At 36.6% G+C, this 27,364-nt stretch overlaps 1 protein-coding gene across 3 annotated transcripts in view; it reads left to right on the forward strand.

The window, feature by feature from the left end:
- The window catches only part of TENM1 (teneurin transmembrane protein 1), a 596,609-nt gene that overhangs the window by 247,387 nt on the left and 321,858 nt on the right, over positions 1-27,364 (forward strand). For all 3 annotated transcript variants that reach the window (XM_060088152.1, XM_060088154.1, XM_060088153.1), the window contains exon 5: positions 12,982-13,220. In XM_060088152.1, the coding sequence (XP_059944135.1) occupies positions 12,982-13,220 (239 nt within the window). The remainder of the gene's footprint in view (positions 1-12,981; positions 13,221-27,364) is intronic.

The raw sequence follows: 27,364 nt of genomic DNA on the forward strand, positions 1-27,364 counted from the left end.
GTTGGTTTTTTTTTTAATTAATTAATTTATTTTTTTTTTTGGCTGCATTGGGTCTTCGTTGCTGTGCGCGGGCTTTCTCTAGTTGCAGCGAGCGGGGGCTACTCTTTGCTGCGGTACGCAGGCTGCTCATTGCGGTTGCTTCTCTTGTTGCGGAGCACGGGCTCTAGGCACGTGGGCTTCAGTAGTTGTGGCACGCGGGCTGTAGAGCACAGGCTCAGTAGTTGTGGCGCACGGGCTTAGTTGCACCGCGGCATGTGGGATCTTCCGGGACCAGGCCTCCAACCCATGTCCCCTGCATTGGCAGGCGGATTCTTAACCACTGCGCCACCAGGGAAGTCCCAACTGTATATGTTTTAATCAGTAGTTCAGGTTTTGGATTTATGTCTCATGACAGGTTCATGAAGGGTACAGTTTGAAAAGCAATTTAAAAAAATTGAAAGTAGAAAATATTTTCTGTTCTCCATATTTCATAAAGATTTCTTATTTGGTCAGCGGCGTAAACGTTGGAGGTAATTATGAGTGAGTTTTATATGCTCTCTGGCCCTAGGGTTCAGGATATTTGTTTGGATAATAGAACAATCCCAAGTGCAGATAGTCTCATAGGAGGAACGGCTGTGAGCTTGGGGAGAGAGGCAAGAAAATCTTTCTCTGAGAGTCTTTAAAGAATGACAGATTCCTTCCCATAGGGACATGGAATACTTCAAAACTGCATGTTCCAATCGGAGGAATAGTTTTCAACCAAGGTTTCTCAACCTTGCCCCTGTTGATATTTCAGCCTGGATAATCCAGGCTGAATAATAATAATTCATTGCTGTGGAGGCTGTCCTGTGCATTATAGGCCGTATAGCAGCAACCCTGACCTCTACCCATTAGATGCCAGGAGTCCCCTCTCCTCAGTCATGGCAACTAAAAATGTCCCCAGACATTGCCAAATGTGGGCCCATTTGTCCCCACTTGAGAAACACCCTTTTAGATTAATGGTTAGACGAAATCTATTGTTTCCTTACCTGCTCACTTTACTCACCCCTCTTCAGACTCTTGCAATTTCTTTTTTCCCTTCCCACCTTCCCCCTTCCTATTCCTTTCTTCTTAAGCCTTTGTTGGAGGGTTTAGATAATTATCCAGTCTATAACATAATTGGGGTTGGAAACCACTGCTATAGATTCAATGTTTGTATCACCCCAAAATTCACATGTTGAAAACTTAACGCCCAAGGTGATGGTATTAGGTAGGGTTTTTTGTTGTTGTTGTTGTTGTTGTTGTTTTTATTTTTATTTTTATTTTTTTTAGGTAGGGTTTTTCGAGATTAGCTCATGAGGGCAGAGCCCTTGTTAATGGGATTAGTGCTCTTATAAAAGGGAGCTCAGATTGCTCCCTACCCCCTTCTGCCACGTGAGGACACAGCAGTAAGTTGTCAGTCTGCAACCCAGAAGAGGGCCTTCACTGGAACCCTACCATGCTAGCACCCTGATCTTGGATGTCCAGCGTTCAAAACTGTGAGAAACATATTTCTGTTTGTTATAAGCCACCCAGTCTATGGTATTTTGTTATAGCAGCCCAGACGGACTAAAACAACCACCAAACTAAATCCATTTAGTCAGTGTATCATTGCTGACTAATAGCTAGTCAGCCTATAACAAGGGAGGCCAGAGTGACCCCTAAAGCAACTAACAAATGATCTCCTACCCTTGCATATACAGCCATATCTATCTACCTAGATAGATATCTATCTATCTATCCATCATCTACTTCTCTATAAAATTTCCTTTCTTATTCTGTTCCTTTCTCTTCCCCTACACTCTTCATTCTTCCTATATTCACTCTTCATTCTCTCTTTCCTATCTTTATATCTACACCACTCTTGGGCATTTCTTAGCTCTTCTGATATTTCTAAAAAACTTACATGAGAACACAGACGCCTGAAAAAAAATGGCATATTTGGGAAACCGTATATGACATAGGATGTTCAGAGCTTAGAGAGCATGGGAGACAATAGCTGAGGTGAGGCAGAGAGGCCTGCAGAGGCCAAATTATGAAGGCTCTTATGAAAGTAATAGACCTTCATTCAAAAACAGGAAAAACACAGGAAATCAGAAAGAAAAATATATCTACAAATTCTGTTACCCAAAGATAGTTACTATTAAGATTTCCATACGTTTTCTTTGGGGTTAGATTTCTGCAGAATACGGATTTGAAATTGGAATTGTTGTTGGTTTTGTGTGGGAAGGGACAGCACGTAGTTGTGGTTGTGCTGTATATATGAATTCTGGGTTTTGTTTCCCAACATGGAAAATCACTTATTGCCTTAGAAATTTATCTGGTTAATGGGAACAGAAATGCTTTAAAAAACCAAATCTAGTGAAAAGGAGGTTTTAAAAAATAATACAGGATAGTCTCACAGGGAAAGGACAGTGAGTACAACAAGGCCTAATGAGAGATAGAGCTCTCCCCATTGTTCTGTTTCTTTCTGGGGCCACATGCGTGCTTCTCTCTGCACACATGCTCTATTCTCAGGCTTCATTCTAAATGGGATTTTTTTATCTGTTCCCCTGTTCTGCTGCAACTTCAGCTCTGGCTCAAAATGACCTTGCATTTTGGCTTTCCTACCTGACAGGTTTCTGTGTCTAGATTTCTGAGAGAGAAGTTGAGAAAGAGAGAGAAAGATGGAGAGAGAGAGGAAGAGAGAGAGGGGAAGAGAGGGAGGGAGAGAAAATATCATTGTCTCTGAGGTTGGATGTCCAATTCTGGTCCAATTAACTATTACCGTGAGCAGTGGGGAGTGGGTTTGGGAAGGTCATGGATAGGGATGCTCTGTCCAGGGCTCTTTGCAGAGAGACAAAGGTCAGCATATCTAATATGCTTTTATGGTTAAAAATTCTTAATATTTTTTATGACTTCTTAACATTCCATGGAATGAATGGACTAGACTCCTTCCATATTTGAATCTGCTCTCTTATGCAGAAGGACATTGAGAATCATGGGTTGGAATTTTTTAGGGCTGAAGACTGGAAGTGTCAAACACCACTTTTTCTCACCCTTCACATTTCACTACCCAGAACTTAGTCACATGACCATACCTAATGGAAATGGTGACTGGGAAATGTAGTCTATCTGTGTGCCCAAGAGAAAAAGAACATGGACGTTGGTCAGGAGTGGACAGTTTCTGCCTCAGGCCACATCTTTGATTTTTGAGGCTGATATTTCAGAGGACAGCCATGCCCTTTGCCAGTTTGTCCCTTAGAGAAACGTTATGCTGAATAGGTTAGAGGACTGATTTGAGTGGCATTTCTTATGTTATTTTATAGCATTGTAAAAAACATTCTTGCCTTTATTATACATGTATGAGTAAGACTTTCAGAGAAGTGAAAGCAAGTGCTGATCAACATCCTTTAAAAGTTGCATTAGAATGATAATCTAGATTTTTAACCTGAAGAGCTGAGTGGTAAACTCTCAGGTTCTGTCCTTATTATACTCCTTTGTATTTAGTTTGAAACACTCTGTTTAAAATAAAATGTCTTTGCTAATATAGATTACAATTCAATAAAAAGAAATGATACAGAAAAGTATACCATGTCAACTGGCTCATAAAATAAATGAGGATAATACATATCTGAGGAAAATGAGGGTGAATAAAAAGATAATTAAGGTATATAATTCTCTACCCGCTATCCACTCCTCTAAAAAGAGAAATAAATAAATAAGCCAAGTAACCAGTGAAGACCAATTCTACAAAATCAGCAGGTTGCTCTGGTGTGTAAAATTGGGAATGGACTTTCAGCTTTTGCAAAGGGAAACATAATTGAACTTCTTTACAAAATGAATGAAATTCTCTTAAATCTTAGAAAATTTGGGGTCTGGTTTAATTTTAAACGTGTGCTAATAAATTTTGCCTAGGTTCCATGTTTGTTCCCATTTAAAATGGTTCCCTGGTGGGAAATGAACTCTTGAAAACTGTGGGGTGGCATTTTGTTATGCCTTCATGGAGAAGATGTATAAAATCATAAGAGGATTGAAAGTCTCACCCATCAGTAGCTTTCCAAATTGTTTCTAGTTTGAAAGGATTACAGCTTCCACACCATATCTCGGGACCTAAATTACCTTTAAATACAAAGAGAATGAAAAAATGGTAAGATTACTAATCTAAGTAAATAATTTTTATATGTTGGCCTTATCCTTTTAATACAGGAACGTTTATATTAATAGAAAATACTAATTTGATATTTACCCTTCAAGTGGTGTAGGGTTTTTTAATATCAATTTTTAAATTAAAAATTACATCTACAGAGCATGGATTTAACTTAGAGAAAGAAAATGAGAGGATGACTTGAAAGGGCATTATTATGAAGTGGAGGATAATTGTTTATTTTCATTTATTTTGGAATCTACTAAAGCATCTTGGTCAAACACTATAGAATACGTACTATTTTCTTTCTCTAGCATTTATATATATGCCATGTATATATATATATATATATTCCAACCCTACTAGCTCCAGTGTATCTCTAAATGTCCTGTTACAGAAATGTTTAATTTATATAGGAAAGTCTGATACACTGTTGAATGAAAAATGTTCTGATGTATTCTAAACAAGGAGACGTGACAATTAGTTCACTTTCATAAGTATGTATCCTCCTAATATCATTGGTCAATTCTGTAATTAAAAGAGTTGAAATAAATATTTCCATAAAAACATATTCAGTGGAATAATACGCTCATATATGTTCATTCTGAACAGAGAAATGCCAGATGATCATGTGATTGAAGAAGATTTTATTACCTTAATGATTAGCAGTAAGAGTGACATCAGGGATGTCATGAGTTAGTATGTGCACAGTGGTTAAGTAAATGGGTTTCATTGTTCGTGCATAGAAGTAAAAATATTTATTGAGCACCTACTCTTTGTGAGGCACAATTCTAGATGCTGGGGATACAGCGATAAATAAGACAAACAGAAATTTGTACTCTCATGTAGATTGCATCCTAGTAATCAAAAAAACTGAAGTAGATTCTATCATTTATTGGTTGCGTGACCTTGGGAAATTTACTTAAACTTAGTAGCTCAACCTCAGCTTCCTAAACTATGACATGTGGATAATATCATCTACCTTATAGGGTTACTTTGAGGATTCAGTGAGAAAAAAACCCCCACAAATTATTTTAGCAGAGTGCCTGGCACATAGATGTTCAGTAAGAAATCATTGCTATTGCCATTATCATTCACAGCGATTATTTCTAATTATTAGTATTTTTATTAACAATAATTCTTTCCTTACTCAGATGTCTCAAGTAGAGATAAAATGTGACTCAACTATTTTTTTGACTTATTTGTTTCTTTTAGATTTTGTGAAATTAAAATGAAAGTTTGTAATTGTCCTTTTATATTCAGGAAACCAGGAGATATTTGCTCACAAGTGAAACAGTTATTTTAGAGTCCCCAAGCCTCATTCATTCTGTACAGAGAATCAAGAGCCTTTTAGAAACAAAAACATCATGCAAATCAATATATATTCATTGAGTACCTTTGACGTATGAGACAAGGAACCTAGAAGTTGACTTGGTCCCTGCCCTAACGGAATATACCATACAGAAGCAGTTGAGGAGGTAGGGTAGATACTACTTCTGATTAAAAGACAAGAGGGCATAATAGCCACAAAAAAAGATTTTTAAAAGAGCTCTCCCATTAGCTGCTAACTACCTCACTTGGAAAATCACATGAATACCAATCTAGACCATAGAGTATTACCATTTAAGAATAGATTATAGAACTAAGGCTTAAGCCTAGAAAACTTAAGGTTTAGATATATATCCTGAAAGTATATTTTTTTAAAAATCTCTTAAAAATTATGAACAACATGGAGAGACTATAAACTTTTTTATGAACACTTGGCATATAAGGTTTGAATGGGACATATGGACAGGGTGAAAGTTAAAATTTGGAAGAAAGAAACCTAGGGCAAATAAAATGAACTCCACCTTTATATAGCTGTTAATTAAAAAAAAAAAAATTGTTACCCCCAAGAGGTTGTCCAAGCTGATAATACCATTTAGGCTCAGACAGAGTTTGGATAAATACTCTTTTTAGGAACATTTATCCTAAAAAGGAATATCAAGAATAGGCTATTATGCAAAAACTAGAGATGTTGAGGTTGATATCTTGCCAGTAACCAGCTTTGTCACAAAAGAAAACTAGATATTCACTAGATATTCTTGTCAGAGAAGAAAATGGAGCTGACTCAGCATGACATTTTCTTTTATTTTCTCATGTTTTTGGAGGCATAAGGATGAATACCTATGAATAGACATTTCTTCAAAGAGGATATGAAAAACAGCCAACAAGCATATGAAAAGATGCTCAGCATCACTAATCATCAGAGAAATGCAAATCAAAACCACAGTGAGGTATCACCTCATACCCATTAGGATGGCCATCATCAAAAAGACAAGAAATAACAAGTGTTAGCAAGGATGTGGAGAAATGGAACCCTTTGCACTGTTGGTGGGAATGTAAAATGATGCAACTACTATGGAAAACAGTATGGAGGTTCCTCAAAAAAATAAAAGTAGAGCTGACATATGATCCAGCAATCCCACTTCTGGGTATATACTTAAAAGAATTGAAAGCAGGATCTCAAAGAGATATTTGCACACCCATGTTCATAGCAGCATTATTCACAGTAGCCAAGAGGCAGAAGCAACCCAAATGTTCACCAACAGATGAATGGCTAAACAAAATATGGTATATACGTACAATTAATCAGCCTTGAAAAGGAAAGAAATCCAGTCACACGGATAAAACTTGAGGACGTTAAATTAAGTGAAGTAAACAAGTCACAAAAAGACAGATATTGTGTGATTCTACTTATATGACATATCTAAAATAGTCAAATTTGTAGAAACAGAAATGAGAATGGTGGTTACCAGAGGCTGGGGAGAGGGGGAAAGAGGAGTTGTTTAATGAGTGTAGAGTTTCACATTTGCAAGATGAAGAAGTTCTGGAGATCTCTTTCTCAATAATGTGAATATACTTAATAGTACTGAACTATACACTTAAAAATGGTATAGGATGGTAAATTTTGTGTTCTGTGTTTTTTATCACAATAAAAATGCATTTAATAATTTTTTAAAAAGAATAAATGCCTGAATTCCGCTATCCTATCTGAATGTGATTTGGCCCTAACACCTTGACTCAAGGCCTTTTTATTGCAGTCTTCTTCTTTATTATTTTTTTTAAATCAACCTCAGCTTCTAACTGGAAGTAAGTTGAATTCCTTCCTCTAGGTATAAAAATTAGTCTAATGTTTGTAGCTAAGGGAATGCAGGTTTAGAGACTCATAAGTATGTTTACAAGATGTAAAAGAAAAAATTCATTGGTTATTTATGCATCTGTTGTTAGAAAGTTGTAGATTTCTGTCTTTTTCCTATAGAATTTCAAGTGCCGCATTAAATCACATCATTTAGTGCTAACAGATACCCTCAGAATTATGTTGTATGTAGGGTTTAAAAAGAGAAAGTACATTTTCCCCTTTTTTATAGATGATTTTAAAATCCTTACAGGAACATTTATTAAATTCCCATTTACCAGCACTCGGTCTCATCAGTCTTAAAGATATATATATTTTTTTCAATTTCCTTATATGCCCATTTCCTTTTGGCAATATCTTGCTTTTCCTTTTTAAATTTGAAATTGAATATTAAAACAGATGCAAAGGAGAGTACTACTTACACATAAACTCTTGAACTGCATTTTTATCATTTCCTCTGTGGAAAAAAACCTAATTGTATGAAATTGATAGCAACATTTTAGTATATCCTCAGGTCCCCTGGGAAAAGCAATGTGCTTAGACAGATGATCTGATTTTATGAGCACATAGCTGAAGTCTAGCAGTGTGCATTTGTCTTTAAGCTCCTACTTTTTTCAGGGACTATGAAAACACATTTAGGCAGTAGTTTCGCTTTCCAGCAATGGACTGCAAAGCCTTTGACAATACATAGCATTTGCATTGCTGTTGTTCATGATGCACATCAAAGTATAGATCACTTTCAGCAGAGAATCTTAATCTCAGCCTGTTAATAAGAAAACAGGAACCTTAGTATATGAACTCATTTTATTATCTACCCTCACTGAGGACTGTGATTTGGATTCCACTCAAATATGAATTAGTTTAAATGTTGCTCTGCTGCCACTGTTGAATTTATTCATTATGTTGTAATACTTTACTTATGAAACTGCATTTGGAAATCCTTTGGTATATATCAAGATGAAATTACAGTGCTCAGGGATATTGATTATTGCTTGTAATTGCCATCATAATAGCCAGCAATTCTCCATCTTTCTTTTACCTCTTAATGATATACAAAACCAAATCAATATCCAGCATATGGGGCCACTTACATTGTCTCAAAAATCCAATTGTTCTCCTTCATAAATATGCAAAGGATCGAAGATTTTTATCTCCAAACATTGAATAACAAAGCCCCATACTGCTAGATTTCTCTTCTATCCCATAGGAACATATCAGAGTGTTGCTGTATAGGATCAGTTATATGCAAGTGACATATTATCGCCTCCAGTGTAACCACAAAGTTGTGGTGGGGAAATGGGGAGGCTTCTCCACTCTGCTGTTTGTAAAGTGCTATACTTCTTCCTCAACTAGTAAATTAGATGGCCAAAGGGGAAAACATAGGCTGGGAGAGATAACCAGACATTAAAGAAGAAATCTACCTCCTTATGACATGGAGGTGATTATTTCAGGGACTAAAGAGGAAGTACAATCAAATGGAAGAAACATAATGCTGTGAGTCACTTTTTCAATAAAATATGTTTATTCTTATTTCTACCACATACTGTTTGTCCATTCTGGGCATACGTTCAGTGCCTTTAGAAGCAGCAATAACTCCTTTACAGTCTTAACGACTGAAGACTAGCCTCTTTCTAATGGTTCCCCATTCATTCAAAAAAGTTAAGATGGTCTTTAAAACTTACTATGAGAACATGTGACATACAGAAAAATAGATATGTATTATGAAGTACCGTTTGAATAGATTGTATTTGGTTAGCCCTGGTCAGTTAACCCAGAAGATTAGATAGAACCTGGTGGTAATCTGGTGAAGACTGGTTGGCAGGTAGCACAGTGTAGTGGAAATACACTATTTTGCAAGTCCTCGATTCTAACTACATTGATATCATTAACTACTGATGTTTCTTTTAAATAATCCACTTTTATTCTCTGGCCCTCCATTTCCCTAACTGCAAAATGAGGGTGTTGGGCTGCTAGCTGATTTCTGAGATCCCTTTTAGCTCTGTGATTCTGTAGCCATCATTCTCACGTTTTTCTCTCAGGTCCCAAAGGCAACAGGGTAAACGTGTGGCTCAATCCAATATCATCCACATGCCAAAATCAACACAAAGCATGCTTCTTCTGTGCCCTATAAGGCCTGGATTCAAAGCTTCATGTGTCCACTAACTGCAGTACCCTGGTATACTGTACTGTAATGTCGTGGTTAAGATCAATAGCTCTGGAGCCAGACTGCTTGGACTTGAAAGTTGGCTTTACCAGTTACTAGCTGCATGACTGTGGACAAATTACTTAACCTCTCTGTGCACTGGTTTTCTCATCTGTAAGTGTACATACTTACTGTAATGGGATTGTTGTGAAGATTAAATTATATAATGCTTTCTGAATTAATTAGAATAATGTCTGGCACAAGTAAGCACTTAATGAATGTTACCTCTTATTATCATTATTATGATAACTATTATCATTACCACTTTGCTCCTACTAAACTTCTTTCAATCTCTGTTTCATCATCTGTAAGATTATAACAATAATAATATCAACCCCACAGATATATTAGGATCAAAATATTGCATATAATGTAACTACTTTGGTGCCTGGCTTTTCTAGGTGCTCAATAAATTAAGTTCACATAAATAGAACCCACTATTCATGTGGTTGGTATTAGTCACTGCATTTTCCCCACTGATCCCACTCCCAATCTTTTTGATACTAGTTACAAGAACAATACAAGCCCAAGGCAGAAATTTCAAAAAATATCCCTACTATCCAAAGGTAACACAAATTATTATCTTTCCATGAGCATATATATTTTTTTATTTTAAAAATTGTATTCTATTGCCCATATTGTTTTGAAACCTACTTGCTTTTACCTGGTGATATCTGTAAACACTTTTCCTAGTGAATAGATATTCTTTTAGAGTGCAATTTGTAATGGTTGTATAGTATTCTACTGTGTGTTTATAAAATAATATACTTACCCAACTATCTATTAATGAGCATTTGGGTGTTTATCTTTTGCTGTTATAAATAACACTTCAATGAATGACTTTTTATATACATTGTCATACACATCATTTCCTAAGGATAAATTCCTATAGGCATAATTTTTGGACAAGGAATATGCATATTTTAAGTCTTTTGTTACATAATGCCAAATTATCTTCCAGAAAAACTTGTGAATCTCCACTCCCCTCAGCAATCCTGCCCTTTAAATAACTTTTATCCTCATATACTAAAGCAAAACTCTCTAATGTGGGTATTTTCATTAACTGGCATGTTGACAGTTGTTTTTTCCTTTAAACATGTATGCTTTTGTTCTTTAAAAATGGAAGCTAAAATCAGTCTTTAAATATTCTTAATGATTTATGCATTTGGGCATATGTGACATGTACAAGGTGATGTTGGCTCTTTGCTCAGTGGAAGGGTCTTGTGATGTATTACATGAAAATGTGGCACCAGAATGTTTTTTGTTTAGCAGTGTATTTTACTGCCCCAGGCAGCACAGTAGAGTAGATTGAAGACTTTGGAGCTGGAATGGCTTGAGATCCCATTCTGGCTTTGTTATTCACTTCCTAGGTGGATTTAAGCAAGTTACTTAACCTCTTTCGGCCTCCATTTCCTTAAATACACCATGCAGATAATAATGTAGCCTATTTCATGTGAATGAATATTAACTGAGATAATGAGTGTTTAACACAATGCATGGCACTTAGTACCCGATAAGGGTAAAGTATTGCACAAAAACATATGTTTATGGCAACTCCTTACATGTGAATAAATCACTACTGTTTATGAAATACCCATATTACAATAGTCATGAGCTGTCAATAATCATCCTCTAGTAATTCAAACATGACAGCAATATGAAGTTCCAGGACAGGCAAAAGTAATGTAGGGGGCTTCCCTGGTGGCACAGTGGTTGAGAACCCGCCTGCCGATGCAGGGGACACGGGTTCATGCCCCGGTCCGGGAGGATCCCACATGCCGCGGAGCGGCTGGCCCTGTGAGCCATGGCCACTGAGCCTGCGCGTCCAGAGCCTGTGCTCCACAGCAGGAGAGGCCACAACGGTGAGAGGCCCGTGTACCGCAAAAAAAAAAAAAAAAAGTAATGTAGGGTAGAAAAAATGCAAAATAGTGGTTGCCTCTGGGGGTTAGGGAATAGGGATTTATTTCGAAAGGCAGGAGGACACTTCCTGGGGGTGATGGGAATGTTCTGTATCTTGATAGGGGTTTAGGTTGCACAGGTGATTGCATTTGTCAAGTCTCAGTAAATGTACACTTAAAATTTGTGCATTTCATTGTGTATAATTTTTTATATTATATTTACATATAACAGTTTATAATTTTAAGGTGTCCAACATGTTGATTTGGTACATTTATATATTGCAGTACAATTAATTGCCATTTGTAGTGTTAGCTAACACCTCTGTCACATAATTATTTCTTTCTTGTGGTGGGAATAGTTAAGATCTACTGCCTCAGCAAGTTTGATATTTATTTTACATTATTATTGTCTATAATAATACTGTGCATTAGATCTCCAAGACTTATTCATCTGCTAGTTGCAAATTTGTAACCTTAAACATCTCCCTATCCCCCACCTCTCAGCTCCCGGTAACCAACACTCTGCTCTTCGTTTTAACAAGTTCATGGATGGACCTCGAGGATATTATGCTGTGAGATAAATCAGACAGAGAAAGACTGTATGATATCACTCATATGTGGGATCTAAAAAACTCAAACTCATCATGTATAAATTTTACATTACAAATCTATAAAAAAATTATTGAACTCTGGATAATAATATGAAAGTTGAAATATGTGAAGGGAAGTGTACTGATGTATGCAGCTTACTTTGAAATGCTTGAAAAATGAAATAAAAAATGAAATGTTTTAAAAAAAGATGGACTAAGATAGGAATGGAGAGGTGGATAAATATGTGATAGAGTGAATATAGTCATATGTTAAGTATAGAATCTAGTTGACAAGTACATCTGTGGTTTTGGGGGTTTTTTTATTTTTAAAATTGTTTATTTGATAACAATCTTTTAAAATTTGAATCTAGCATTTTTAAGGCCAGTGCTGCTCAACTGGATACGCACATCATACTTACCTAGGACGTTTTATTAAAATATACATGCTTAGGACCTACTCCAGATTTACTGAATCTCTTTACTTGATATTCTCTTGAGTAGATGTGTGTTTATTATAAAATTCTTTCCTTTGGCTGTATGGCAGTTTTTATAATAAAATACTCGGTGAAAATATGTCTGTGAAAGCTAGTCTCTAAATAAAATACTGGTCTCTAGGCCATTCATATTATCAAAATGCTTGATGATACTTCTCTTTCTGTTTTTGAGTATTATATTTAATGAAAGGGAGCAGTATAGTGAATACCATCAAATGTGGAATGTTAATGTTCAGAATTTGAGAATTTCATTAGTCAACAAGTCAGGGAACGGAAGACCTCTTTCCTCCTCTTAAAAGTCTAAAATAGGAAAACAAAAAGGAGACCACCAATGGCGCTTTGGAGTTAAGTGTTAGGTATATGAAAATTTTGTTGAGTTCCTCCTAGCTGCCCCGTGCTTTGTCATAGCATGATTGTTTTAAATTAGTGGAATTTGTATTTCTGTAGCAAGTGGCTTTGGTTTTGATAGCCCAAACTTTTGTTTCCTTTCCGCAGGCATTTCCTGTTCAAACATGGATCTGGTTCCTCGGCCATCTTCAGTGCAGCCAGTCAGAACTACCCTCTGACATCCAATACTGTGTACTCGCCTCCTCCCAGGCCACTTCCTCGAAGCACCTTTTCCAGACCTGCCTTTACCTTCAACAAACCCTACAGGTGCTGCAATTGGAAGTGCACGGCCTTGAGCGCCACTGCAATCACAGTGACTTTGGCCTTGTTACTAGCCTATGTGATTGGTAAGCCCTTTTTTCCATGCTTCGCTTTTCTTCTTAATCAAAGTCTTGTTTTGCTTGTGGTGGAGTTGGGGGCGGCGGCGGGGGGGTGGGTTCCCTCTCTACTCTGCGACCTACAAATTTGAACTAAGGCTCAGTATTATCAATAACAAATAGATTTCTAATTAGGTTATTTATTTATTTTTTGGTACTTCCTAACCTTAAATACTGCTGAGGAGCATAAGGATCGCTCTTTGAGAAGAAATATTTGTGCTACTAGCACAGTCTTATTGATTGCAATTACTGTAGTTAACCATTTCCCCTTCAATTAAAAGGTTGTTACGGTTTTCTCATTAGAAGTCATAAGTACCAATCTACAATAGCTTCTTAAATTATAGTTAAACAATAATACTGCTACCGAATTTTCAGGTAGCAATTTCATTAAAGTAGTAGTTACTTGGAAGCTATTGGAAAATCCAGGGCATAATCTCTTTCCAAGAACACAGAGTTTTACACTGGGACTGAAAAAAATGTCTTCTTATTTTCACTAGGTAAATGGCTGCAAAATTGTGTGGTTACTGTGTTTGTGAAGGTAAAAGAGAAAATAGTAGTGAGGCACACTTTCCACTTTTAAGAAAAATGTTGTGCTTGAAGCATCTTGATTAAAGTCACCCTTACTTGATAGCAAATCGTATTGATTTTTCTGGCTGGCATTTTATTTTGACTGAACATTAATTTCCTTGTCTGAGTGGTTTTACAGTCTAAGATGTAAATTAACTTAAAAAACATGTATTTTGTGGAAGCACTGTTCCTAGAAGGATAGCATATCATGGTAGAAAAAAAATTCTAAGTATGTCACTTGTATCTTCTTTTCAGGTTTAGCCTGATTTCTTAATTGAAGGGGAACTACCCACAAAGATACATTGAATATGATTTTGAGAGATAGATTAAAAAGCGATTTCGAGTTTCTTAATAATTATAAAAAAGTAAGTTTTGTTGAGTCTGATTTATTAAAAAATGTGAACAATAAGAAATTTCCCATAACTAGTTTTTATAAGAGTCACAGAACAAAGGGTAGTAAGTTAAATAAACAGATATATTTTGTAGGAGAGTCACTGATAATGTCGACAGTATAGGATAATAGCCTATATTGATGTTCATGATTATCTCTTTTCTATTTTCATTGTACAATCTGAATATGTTTGAACAATGCTTCTATTATATGTGGATAATATTAACCTATAATATCAAAAATGTGTCCTTTATCTCAGACACTTCAGGATAACCCAACATGTATGTTTATTTGTTTTGTAATAATGTTTTATGAGGAATAGCGCTGAAGGAATGGAGGTCGGAGATGAGAAAGTACTATAATATAAACAGGGTTTTACCATGGTATCATTCAAAACAAGGAGTAATTTGAAAAGTTTAAATACATTAGAGGCCCTTTAAAATGTTATTGTTCAATTATGAGACCAACTCTTATCTTATAGGTTAGCTTCTATTAACTTTTACTATACAGAGAGATAATATTTTAGATTCAAGACTTTACCTCTGGAATAAACAAATCCAGGTATAGCAAGCTTCTTATCAATAGGTTTATACTGTGTTCAAACCTATGTTTCTATTTAAATTTATTATATGGCCACTCATATAAAAAATTGTATTATATACTCTGAGACTTGTTTAATTAGATTATGTTTATTCAGAAACAAAAGTGGAGGGCTTCCCTGGTGGTCCAGTGGTTAAGACTCTGCCTTCCACTGCAGGGGGCATGGGTTTGATCCCTGGTCGGGGAAGTTCCACATGCCATGTGGTGTGGCCAGAAGAAAAAAAAAAAGTGAAAGCAGAATGTTTCAGTTATTTCAAGGACTGCCTTTTTTGATAGGGTAAACAGTGGCATATAAATCTGATATGACAGTAAGGCCGTATAGTACAACGGTTATGAGCATGGATTTTTCAGACCTCTGCCACTTCTTAGGCATGTTACCTTGGGCAAATTATTTACCCTTTTAAGGCCTCCATTTCCTCATCTGTAAAACTGTCCTAAAACGGTGCCTGTAGCATAGGGTTGTCATAAGAATTAAATGAGTTAATATAACTAAAGAACTTGGAATAGGACTTAAAACACAGTAAGTATACTATAAATGTTAAATATTATTATTGTTGTTGTTACCATTACTACCTATATAATCATTATTCACTAGTAAAATTCACTGCTTCTCAGAGTTAGCCATTTTATTCATGGCTGTACCCCAGCACCAAGAACAGTGCCTGGCGCATAGCAACCCTGTCGGTAAAAGTTTATTGAAAAAAGCGAATTATGCTAAGCACTCTACTTGTATTAGCTCATTGCATTATCAGAACAGTCCTTAAGGTAGCTATCAGTATTAAATCTGTTTTATAAATGAGGAAACTGAGGCACAGCCAAGGTAAGAGATCACATAGAGGTCACAGCACTAAGAAGTAGGGATCCTGAGCTTTGAGCTTTAAGCCAGAGCAGCAGACTGACCCCAGAGGACATGTTGTTGAGTGCTAGGCCTTGCTGCCCTTCTAGCACTGCAGCAGACCTTGCAGTTCATTTACTTCTTGGTCTACTAAGTAAATCCACCATTTTTTTTTCTTATTAAATCACAAATTAAATTTGATTTACCAGGTCATCCATTGCAGTAGTTACTGCAACTGAGATTTGTGGATCAGTGAGAGATATCTGTTGAAATGCTTTTCTGTGTGACTTTGAAAATGCAGAAGTATCAGGCTAAATACTAGCACAGTAGGCTGAGTGGGTTCAAAATGAGGAGATGTTGATGGCAAACACTGGAACTTTGTTCTGAGTTCTGTCATGGACTGGAAATTATGTGACTTTGGATAATCAGTTAAAATCTCTTCCTCCACTTACCCCATCCATCACTGACCACCTCAGGAGGACAGAGTAAGAATTCATAAAGAGGCATTTAAGTGAAAGATGTCGCATAAGAACTGTAACATGCAAGATGATTTTTAAATGGCCTTCGGTGGTTGAAATAAAAAAGTATTATATTTCTAAATATGAAACCATTTCACTCTCAACTCTTGCTGAGTCTATAAGAGTCATCTGGTTTTTTTTCAATCCCCCTTTGCAGTTTCTGTCTAACCCAAGTAAGATCTTTCACTGAAACTATTTACCGCTTCTGTTTCCCGTGCAAATTTCTTTCTGCTATTTCATGTTCCTCTATTATCCATTATACATAACCTTTAGATATGAATGGCTATAGGCTGTGCTGCCCTCAATCCACTACGGGAAATCACATCAATATCAATGGGACATCAATAGATGTTCTGTGCATTATGGCTCTGTAAGTGGTCATTGGAAAGCAGTGGAAATCCAACAAGTGAAAAGTCAGAGCTGGATTATTCAGGCAACCAGCCCCATCCCCACTCCTACCCACTATACCTTTTGGGTCAGCAAGTAAATAATTTCTTTGAATAAGTTTTGAGGTCATAAAATTCAGTGAAGGGAGGCATGGAAAGATACATATTATGGAATGGCTATTGTCATCGCTTACCCATAAATCTGTAATATTTTCCATCTGAATCAAAAAATATGTCCTTACGCTTCATCCTCTCTGATATTTTGGCATCAGTGATGTATCAGTGGCAGTCAGAAGCACATTTGCTTGAATTTACAAGTGAGCCATATGAAATAGTAGTCAGGAAGACAGATGACCATTTGCAAGGCATCAAGAGGAGGCGAGGTTAAGGTGCTTCATCAGTGGTTGTGAAGGGCACAAACTCGGCTTCTCTGGTAATCTTTGATGTTTTGATCACGTTTCTCCACAGTCGGCAGTTTGTATAAGAGGCAGTAGAAACTCACAAGAATACATTGTGCCTGGGGTCAAATGGACTGTTGCATTGAATGAGTTGGGGAGTAGGGATTTCTGTCTCTCAAACCCAATATCATCAGTTAATGATATCAATGTTCTTTTTCTTTTGCCATGAAATTAGTAGTGATTCATACCACCTTCAGGGGATGCAGATAGTGTCCAAACTCTACCGATGAAATAATTTAAGTCCGTGAATCTCCTTGCCATGACGTACTATATAGCCCACATGTAGAAAGTTGACCAGAATGGTTGTTAATACAGAATTAGGAGAGATAGAATATTGAGCCCAATTCTGTGGTTGAAAGTTTAGGGCTGAAACTATTCAAGAGGGCAAAGGGCCTACTGCACCTTGCTCTCTGCATCAAAATTGAGTAACAATGATTTTAGTGCTTTCTTCTGCCTCCTTTATACTAGTCCAAATTGCTCTACTTTCTAGGGTTGTTATGACAGTGGAGTAAGAGTGCTGAGAGTGATAGAATGAGAGGAGTGGAGTGTGTTTACTTTGCCTCCATCACACAAAAAAATGCAAATACTTTATAATACAGGGAAGAAACAAAATAGAGTAAGGCAAATTTTGATTTTGGAAAATTCAAGAACTTAGTTTTTTTTTTAATGGAGAGAATTGAAATGGAGGATTTTTCCCCCATCAGATCTAGATAGACAATGCCCCTTCCCACAAAGTTTGCTGAGTATAGATAAATACACTTAACAAAAACCATCTCTTTCACTTACTAGTAGCTTCATTAATGCCTCTGTGCCTCAGTTTCCTCGTCTATAAAATGGGAATGTTGATAATACCTTCCTGATAGATTTTCTTTTTAATTAAATGAAGGGAAACATGTAAAACACCCAGGACATTGCTTAGCAGATCTAAGTAAAGATTAATGCTTATTATTAGTGGAACAGGATTATTAATAGGATTATTAATTTGAGCAGAGGTAAGCATAATGAGCATACAGTTTATCCTAACATAAACTACTTTTGTTTCCCTTCCTACCAAAGTCATCTAGAACAGTTTTTTCAGAGCTGGAATGTCTGTTTCACAAGAATCCTCTAATGGGTTTGTTGTTTCCTTCTGCCTGGTCTATAATATCTGTAACTTTGCCTTTATTTTACTAATTTCCCTTTTCCTTGGTGTTTTGGCCCTTCAAATGGTTTGTATTTCTATCTGGAGGCCATATCTAGGTTGAAACACATTTTCTTTAAAATGCATTATAGCTTATAACATTCAAGAAATGACTCAGCATAAAATGCAAAAAAGCATTTTACTTTATCCTGTAGACCACTATCAATCCTTTTGGTGTCACATTTATACTTATTACTACTTTCAGTTCACTCTTGTGGCCCCATTTACGATAATGATGGCAGTTTCTGCGTTAGCATTGACTTTGCCTCCTACCCATGAATCTACCAACTTTCTAGCAATCTCTCTAGGCAGGGATCTGGAAAATGGTGGTATAACTTCAGTCTAATTATAAATCTGCCATCCATGCATTTATCAGAACTCTTCTTTAAAAAAGGTTTATATTTGCATCTGACATCATCTTTTTGGTGTAATATGTCCCATAAGTTTTATCCCCACTATGTTAAGTGGCACTTTTACCTGTCATAAATAAAAGTATAGATTCAATCTGAATTAAACATACTAAAATGACAGGAAGAACCTGTGCCACATACAACTAATTTCAGAACCATTGTTAGCACCTATTGCTGAAAATGAAGGCACTTTAATGAAAGGCAAATACTATACTTCTATATATATATATTTTTTGGAACTCTAGCATCCTGTAGATTTAAGACATAAAGAGAGATAATTTCTTGGGTGAGTGAGTAATGGATACTAAACATAAGTCTTGCATCAAGAGATTATTGTTTTGTCTCAAGGAGGGGTATTCACCCTACTAAGTACTTCCCATACACCACTGTCTAAGCCTGGGTAGAGAAATAAAAATGAGGCTTTGTGAAATATGGGGTTGGCCAAAAAGTTCGTTTGGGTTTTTGGTACCATCGTGTGGAGAAACCCGAACGAACTTTTTGGCCAGCCCAAAAGCTAAAGATCCACTGGAAGGCATAGTAAAAGAGGACTGGGCAGCATGTTAGTAATTTTGGAGGTTTACATGCTTAAGAAGTTTTACAGCAGCAAGAATCAATCTTGCAAATTCAAGGGAAAAACTCTCTCTCAAGAAATCTCTTTCAAAATAAATAATTTGAATTCTTTTGCATAAAGGAAATTTCACTCCTGTTTAACTTAGTTTCTGCTCATCCAAATTATATATATACGATACATATATAGATATGTTATACGAATATTTTTAGACCCACATTGCGTAAGTCGTTAAGCTATACTTACTCTGAAGTGAATAAGAATAAACTAAATTAGAGCAATGGCTTTGAAACAGATGGCAGGTTAACCCATTTTAAACTTCAGAAATGTGACTGAATTTTCACATAGAACAGCCAGAATGGGTAGGGCTAGGATCACCAGCAGAGTATCTGATTTATCACAGTCAAAACAAAGAGGTGGCATCTTACAGGGTGGAGACACATACATTTGGAGCTTAGCTATATTCCCTTTAAAGAGAGATGAAAAAGCATATGTTTTATTAAATACAAATACATTGGAAAACCTGAGGCAGCACAAATGGAGGATATGGTGACAGGAAATGAAGATAATAAGCAGGGACAGATCATGAAAGGCATTTTTAAGTCATGGTAAGGAGCTTGGAATTTATCCTAAGAGCAAATGGAAGTTTTTTATAGTTTTTCATTAGGGCAAGAAAATGATTTGCTCAGATTTACATTTAGAAAAATCACCCTAATGGCAGTATGGAAGTTGGAATTGGCAGACAGGACCAAGTTGCACGAAAATGGAGGCTTGCAGGGCGAGTGCAGAAAGAAGACAAAACAGATAAGGAAATTATAGACGCTACTAATAACGTTTTTAAAGTGGTCAACCAAAGTATCAAACTTAGTAGGGAAGGCAAATAGGAAGAAGAAACTAATGGCATTCTAAACAAGAGGTGGGTCCAAGTGTCTAGAACTATCAATGATATCGTAGGGTAGTTATAGCTATGAGCGAGCTGAATAGCTAAAATGAGATGATCAGAGGCTAGTGTATCAGAATTTTAGATTTCAGACTCGGAGCATAAAAATGTGACTCCCCTGTATATTTTAGACCTAGTTAAGGAACATATATGAGGACCTCTTTCCAGATGAATCATTTGTTCAGGAAAGACTAGATTCTTAGCTAGGGATAATCTCACAAGATGGTCTTCCCTGGGTAGACTCACAAGCTCACCAAAGTGTGGATAGTGTTGAAATAAGAGCACCACATTATATTGGATCCTCCAATATAGACAAGACCCATGTGTTATCCTAGATCACAGTATGGCTCCTCAAGAGCTCCTTTCTTGGGGATCCTGTTGATCTCTATGGGATAATAATGAACAAATTAAGAGGGTCCAAGATGACCCACTGTAATTTTCTACTGATTAAAACCTCATTATAGCTTTGCCAATCTAATTAAAGTAGACCTTATATAGCAAATTATAGTTAACATCTAGAGTAATTGCTTACCATGAGAGTTTCTAAGGAAGGGCCTCACAAATGTCTCATTATCACGTTGAATTGGCAACAGGAAATTTTTAACTGGAAGAAAAGACTTATGGTATGGTGCTTTGTAAAAAACAAAAACTCTTGATTCCATTTCATTTCTTTTATATTAAATGAGCTTCATGTCCTGATCAAATGATCAGGAGACTGAAGGCTAGCATATGTACATGGAACATCAGAGGAGGTTGTGAGTTCTCAGATAAACTAGTTGTGGCTATGGCCAAAAATGAGTACAAATGGGATTTTGACAGCAAGCAATCTGTGCTGTTCTACCACCTGGTACAGAAGAGGCAGATTTTGCTTTTTGATATTCATAGGTTTCACCAAATCAACTAGCCCCATTTTTTATGTTGTAGATAACTTTGTTTCAACCTTAATTCAGTTTTGCCTTTTGTTCCTTGAAGGAAGAACCTAGATTCCCTTTGATCTTGAACTTTATTTTAATTAAACATAGATGTTAAATATAGCAAATAACAGTACCACAGTGTCTTTTCTATATTCCATATGTCCAAATACTTTGCAACATTAACTAATAAAATTATGGGGTTAAGTGAAAATAATATCAAGAGAGAGTACATATTAGACTTTGGATTTTACTCATAGCAAGCAACCAAGCTAATACTGGGTGCACAGTGCTTAAGAGAGATGCCCGCTATTAAGAAATTAGGAACAAGTATACTTTGCTATGAAAGAAAGTGGAAATTTTGGAAATGAAGCAGTTTTTATTAAAAGATCATGTGCTGCCTCCAGACAGAATCCTGATAAATCCAAACCTTCTGAAGTTATCAAACAGTTTAGTAGTTTCCCCACCACCTCACGGAGAGGCAATAAGTTTTTTTATATCATTGACCTTGGTGGTAAAGCTAGCATTTGTCAAGCCATGAGTAGTTGAAAGGTCAGATGACTTTTGAACCTAGTTGTAAACCTAGTTGGGGAGATGAAAATTTTTATGCCAGTGGGAAAATGTGGTAAAGCATTGCACATGCTCGGTGCTACTCCAGGCTGTAATAGCACATGCTCAAGGATTACCATATAGGATATTGCAGACATGGCACTAGTTAAGACTTACCAACATAGAAGGCTGTGGGAGTTTTTGAAAGCCAGATGGCACAATAGATTCTTCCTTTGTCATGGCTAAAACACAGCCTGTTGCAAGATTGAACAAACCCAAATAAACCATTAGTGTCTTTGTTTTCTATTGCTGTCTGCTGTATGTTATTAGTTTGGTTTCCCTGACCAAATCCTGCCCTTGGATTAGCTGGCGTAAGTCTCCTTGCTGACAGGCACCAATCTAGTCTTCTGAAACAATGAAATATAAAATGTAGAGATAAGAACCCATCAACAGAGGGAGAAAAACTAAATTTTAAAAATAAGAGATGCAATGGGCAATCAAGATCAAATATATAAATAAACATTCACAAAAAAAAAAAACACATGAGTTTATGGGGTCCAGTAATGGGTATGTCTTTTGGCCCAAAATAAACAGAATTAATTGTTAGCATACACAGCAAACTGGTGAATATAGTTCTATTTTTATTGGAAATAACAGTGTGTGTATCTTTTGTGATTTGAGTAGGCAGGAAAGAAAAATATTTAGATTACTTACTGACTATCTCAGCAGCATTCCCACTAATGAGGCCAAGGTCATGGGCTCAGTTACTATTTCAACCTTTTAGCTCTGTTCTGTTTCATTACTAAAGCCCACAGTCTCAATCTCCCTTTTTTATCCATCCCCCAAATCAGAAACCTAGTCCTGCCTTCTACCCCCTAACAAAACCTGAACTCAGAAATGAATCTGGTAAACTAGGCAGGTTTTGCTTGACACACATAAAATTTGTTAAATGCTGCCAACTAATTTAAAAACTTAAGTCTAGAGATTTTACATAAAATCTCTGGTTTACATAAAATTTCTAGCCTCTCTTTAAAAATAAGAAGATCTGACATTCCCAGATGTGCATTCACACATTCATCCACACATTTTTGAGTACCTATGTGCTACTCACTATTCTAGTCTTTTGTTTTGCAAAAATAATATGAAAACCATTGACTGCAGCTAAATAGAGGCTGCTCCCAAAAGGCCCATAAACTCTCCAGTCCATCAGAGTAGCCATACTGCCCTCTTCACTTTTTTACACTACCTGCCTTCCTTCTCAGTTGGCATTTACGCTTGCAACCTATGTAATAAGATAATTCACACTGAAGTAAAAAGGGCTGTGACAAAGAAAATGTATTATATCTCCCCAAGATTATTTGCATTTTAACAGAAGAGAGAGTCATACGCCAAAAATGGCAAATCTCTGACATTAATGTCATTGCTTCCCTGTCCCAGACCCATGGAAGATATAAGTAATCGAAGCAACAAACATTCTTTCCTGCTGAGTCTAGATTCTGCAATTTGAGTTTACTCAGAAGTTGGAATATATTTGCCATCACTACTTTCAGCCAAAGAAATGAGATACTCATTATGAATTTCCTATCATTAGAAGTTTAGGAGGAGGAATTATGTAAGGGGCAGAAAAATATAACACAATCACCCTATTAGTAAACCTGACCCTGTTCACAGTTACTAATGGTAGCCCTAACCATGGCCAACTATCTCATAGATGCATGGAATTGAACATAAAGAACAGTGACAGGTAAATTTATAACACATCTTCATTATTAGAGCCTCATTTCAAATGAATGTCCTGTAAATAATGGGTACACAATGTTCAAGTATATGTTTCTGCATATGTGTTATATAAATGTAAAAGTAGATATTAATAGTGAGTTCTGAGTTCCCGTAGAATAATGCTGGCCCCTTAAATTCAAATCTCTCCACACCATCCTCCAGAAAGAAATTCACATCAGCAAGGAGAGCAAATAAAACCACACATAACCCACTTCAATAGCATAACTAGGAGATGGAATTCCACACACTTTCGATTACACATAAGGAGAGAAAAAATACTCAAAAGAAGGAGAACTAGCTCTGTAGCCCATGCCAGAGCCAAGAGTGAAACGAAGACTAAATAGAAAAGAAGATGTGAGAGCTGGGGCCTAGCGATGGCAGAATTGATCAATTAAAATGCCCTTGGGGGCTTCCCTGGTGGCGCAGTGGTTAAGAATCCGCCTGCCAATGCAAGGGACATGGGTTCGAGCCCTGGTCCAGGAAGATCCCACATGCCGTGGAGCAACTAAGCCTGTGCACCACAGCTACTGAGCCTGCGCTCTAGAGTCCGTGAGGCACAACTACTGAGCCCACGTGCCACAACTACTGAAGCCCGCGTGCCTAGAGTCCATGCTCCGCAACAAGAGAGGCCACCGCAATGAGAAGCCTGTGCACTGCAACGAAGAGTAGCCCCCGCTCGCCACAACTAGAGAAAATCCACACGCAGAAACGAAGACCCAACGCAGCCATAAATAAATAAATAAATAAATTTATATTAAAAAAAAAAAGACCAGATAGTAGTAAATATTTCAAGCTTTGCAGGCCATACAGCCTCTATCACAACAATTCAGCTTATACCCAAAAGCAGCCATAGACAATCTGTAAATGAATCAATGTGACTATGTTCCAATAAAATTTTATTTATGGGCGCTGGAATTTGAATTTCATAAAATTTTCATGTATCCTGAAATACTGTTATTCTTTTGATCTTTTTCAACCATTTAAAAATGTAAAAGCTGGAATTCCCTGGCAGTACAGTGGTTAGGGCTCTGCGCTCTCACTGCCAGGCGCCCGGGTTAGATCCCTGGTTGGGGAACTAAGATCCCACAAGCTGTGCTGTGCGGCCAAATAAATAAATTAATTAAATTTTTTTAAAATGAAAAGAAAACTTAAAAAAAAAAAGCTATTCTTAGCTCTCAGACCATACAAAAACAGAAAGCAGGCCTGATTTGGCCAAGAGTTGTAGTTTTTTGACTTATGATCTAGAGAACAAGCTTAATCCACCTAAGAGTTAATGAGGGAAACTTTGGCAGAAGGGCTGTTGGTGAATGATAATATGCTTAATTGTAGATTTAAGGTTAAAACAAAGGGGAGGACAATGCTAGGGAATTGTATTCAAATGTTACTTTTTTTTTTTTTTTTTTTTCTTTTTGCGGTATGTGGGCCTCTCACTGTTGTGGCCTCTCCCGTTGCGGAGCACAGGCTCCGGATGCGCAGGCCCAGCGGCCATGGCTCACGGGCCCAGCCGCTCCGCGGCATATGGGATCCTCCCAGACCGGGGCACGAACCCGTATCCCCTGCATCGGCAGGCGGACTCTTAACCACTGCGCCACCAGGGAGGCCCTCAAATGTTGCTTATTTTTGATAAAGTAGTTATTACAATTAAAGCTTGGGAGAAGAAAAGAAAAAAGTAAAATAAGCTCAATGATTGTCACATAGAGTCAAAGAGTATAATTTCAAGCTGACAAACCAAATAGTAGAAAGCCAAGCAAGCAGAAGGGGGACGAAGAGCTTTATAAAAAGTAATAGCATAAAGGTAATCAATAGAACAACAATACACACCTTCTTAAATACCAAAATAAAAAAATTTTTTAAATTTTTATCAGGGTATAGTTGATTTACAATGTTGTGTTAGTTTCAGGTGTACAGCAAACTGAATCTGTTAATGCATATACATATGTCCATTCTTTCTAGATTCTTTTCCCATATAGGCCATTACAGAGTACTGAGTAGAGTTCCCTGTGCTATACAGTAGGTCCTTATTAGTTATCTGTTTTATATATAGTAGTGTGTATGTGTCAATCCCAATCTTCCAATTTATCAAAAGAAATTTTTAAAAACCAAAGAAACAAACTACATAAAGAAATAAAATAAAATTAACATAGCACTGTAAATATAACAAAATAATATGTTGAGACTAAACATATCTGTCATATCAGTAAATGTAAGTGGGTTTAATCACCTATTAGTAAAAGGAAAAGATTTTCAAAAGAGCTCACAAAGCAAAACCTAATTCTATGCTGTTTAGAAGACACACCTGAAATGAAAGGAGTCAGAAATGGCTAAAAATTAAAGGATAGACAAAAGGTTTATCGGGCAAATGGAAGAAGCAGTAAGAAAGCAAATCTTATAATCTTTATATCAGACAAAGTAGAATTCAGGCCAAAAACCATTAAACACAACGAAGAGGATACTCTATAAAAAGCTATGACTATCTATGCACAAATAACAACTGCCTTTACAAAACAGAAACTGTAAGAGCTCAAGGAGAAATAAACAAAAACAAGTAGTAATAGAATATTTTAACCCATCACTCAGGTCACATGGATAGAAACTTATTAAGTATATAGAAGACCTAAAAAAGCAAAATCAGTAAGATAGATCTATGGCTGTATATTGAACTTAACACCCTGATAATAGAGAATATACCTTCTTCTCAAGTACTCATGGAACCTTCATAGAATTTGATCATGTATTAGGTCACAGCAGGAACCTCAGTGAGTTTCATAAAGTAGAAGTTACACAAACATCATTCCCAGATCATGGTGAAATGAAACTGAAAATTAGGACGAAAATTTTAAAACCAGAAAAGTCCATCCACCTGGAAATTTTTTAAATCTTAAGTCTCGGGTAAAGGGGGAAATGAAACTTTAAAATTATAAAATTTCTAAGAAATAATGATAATGAACCCAGCACATGTCAAAATTTATGGGATATAAGTAAACCATTTATAAGAAAAAATTTGTATCAGTAAAAATAAAAGAATGAAAATAAAGCTTAAAAAGCCATAAAATAAGCTAGAAGAAGGTACAAGAAAGGAAATAATAAAAATAAAGCAGAAGTAAATGGGGTAGAAAACAGAAAAATAATAGAAAAGTGGTGTTAAAAATCAACAAACAGGGCCTCCCTGGTGGCGCAGTGGTTGAGAGTCCGCCTGCCGGTGCAGGGGATACGGGTTTGTGCCCCGGTCCGGGAGGATCCCATATGCCGCGGAGCGGCTGGGCCCGTGAGCCATGGCCGCTGAGCCTGTGCGTCCGGAGCCTGTGCTCCGCAACGGGAGAGGCCACAACAGTGAGAGGCCCGCGTACCACAAAAAAAAAAAAAAAAAAAAAAATCAACAAACAGACAGACCACAAGCTACCTTAAATCAAGAGGAGAGGGGGAAATGTATGCAAAATAAGAAATGACGGGAAATATCCATTGATACAGAGGAAAGTTTAAAAACATGGTAAGTGGCTACTTTGCATGAATCTCTTTCACAGGGGGTGTAGTATTCTGTACACCCGCCAGCAGTGTGTGACAATGCCCATGTCCTGATGGGCTTCCCATCAGTGTGTCACAAGTTTTTGTATCTTTGTCAATCAGATAGGTTAGAAAGGGTACCTTGGGGTAGTTTTAGTTTGTATTTCTCTTATTATGAAAGAATATTCAGTGAAGCTGAATATCTTTTCGTGTGTTTAGGGATCTTTTTTTGTGAACTGTATGTTCATATCTTTTATCCATTTTTCTATTGATTTTTTTTTTGGTCCTCTGTCTCAATTTTTAAGAGTTCTTTACATATTAGGAAGATTCACTATTTTTAATACACAACTCTGTACACCCTCAGGAGGATATATTCTAAGGAAAAAACCCACAAACTTTGAACTTAGTAGGATTAATTCTGGTAGTGGCATTGGTATAGTAACTCTAATACTTATTTTGTGTGTCTTGTACAATAAGCAAATGAGTAAATACATTGATGTTATTGAGAATTTGGTTCACTC

This window comes from Mesoplodon densirostris, chromosome X (genome assembly GCF_025265405.1).
Source record: "Mesoplodon densirostris isolate mMesDen1 chromosome X, mMesDen1 primary haplotype, whole genome shotgun sequence".
Taxonomy (NCBI): Eukaryota; Metazoa; Chordata; class Mammalia; order Artiodactyla; family Ziphiidae; genus Mesoplodon; species Mesoplodon densirostris.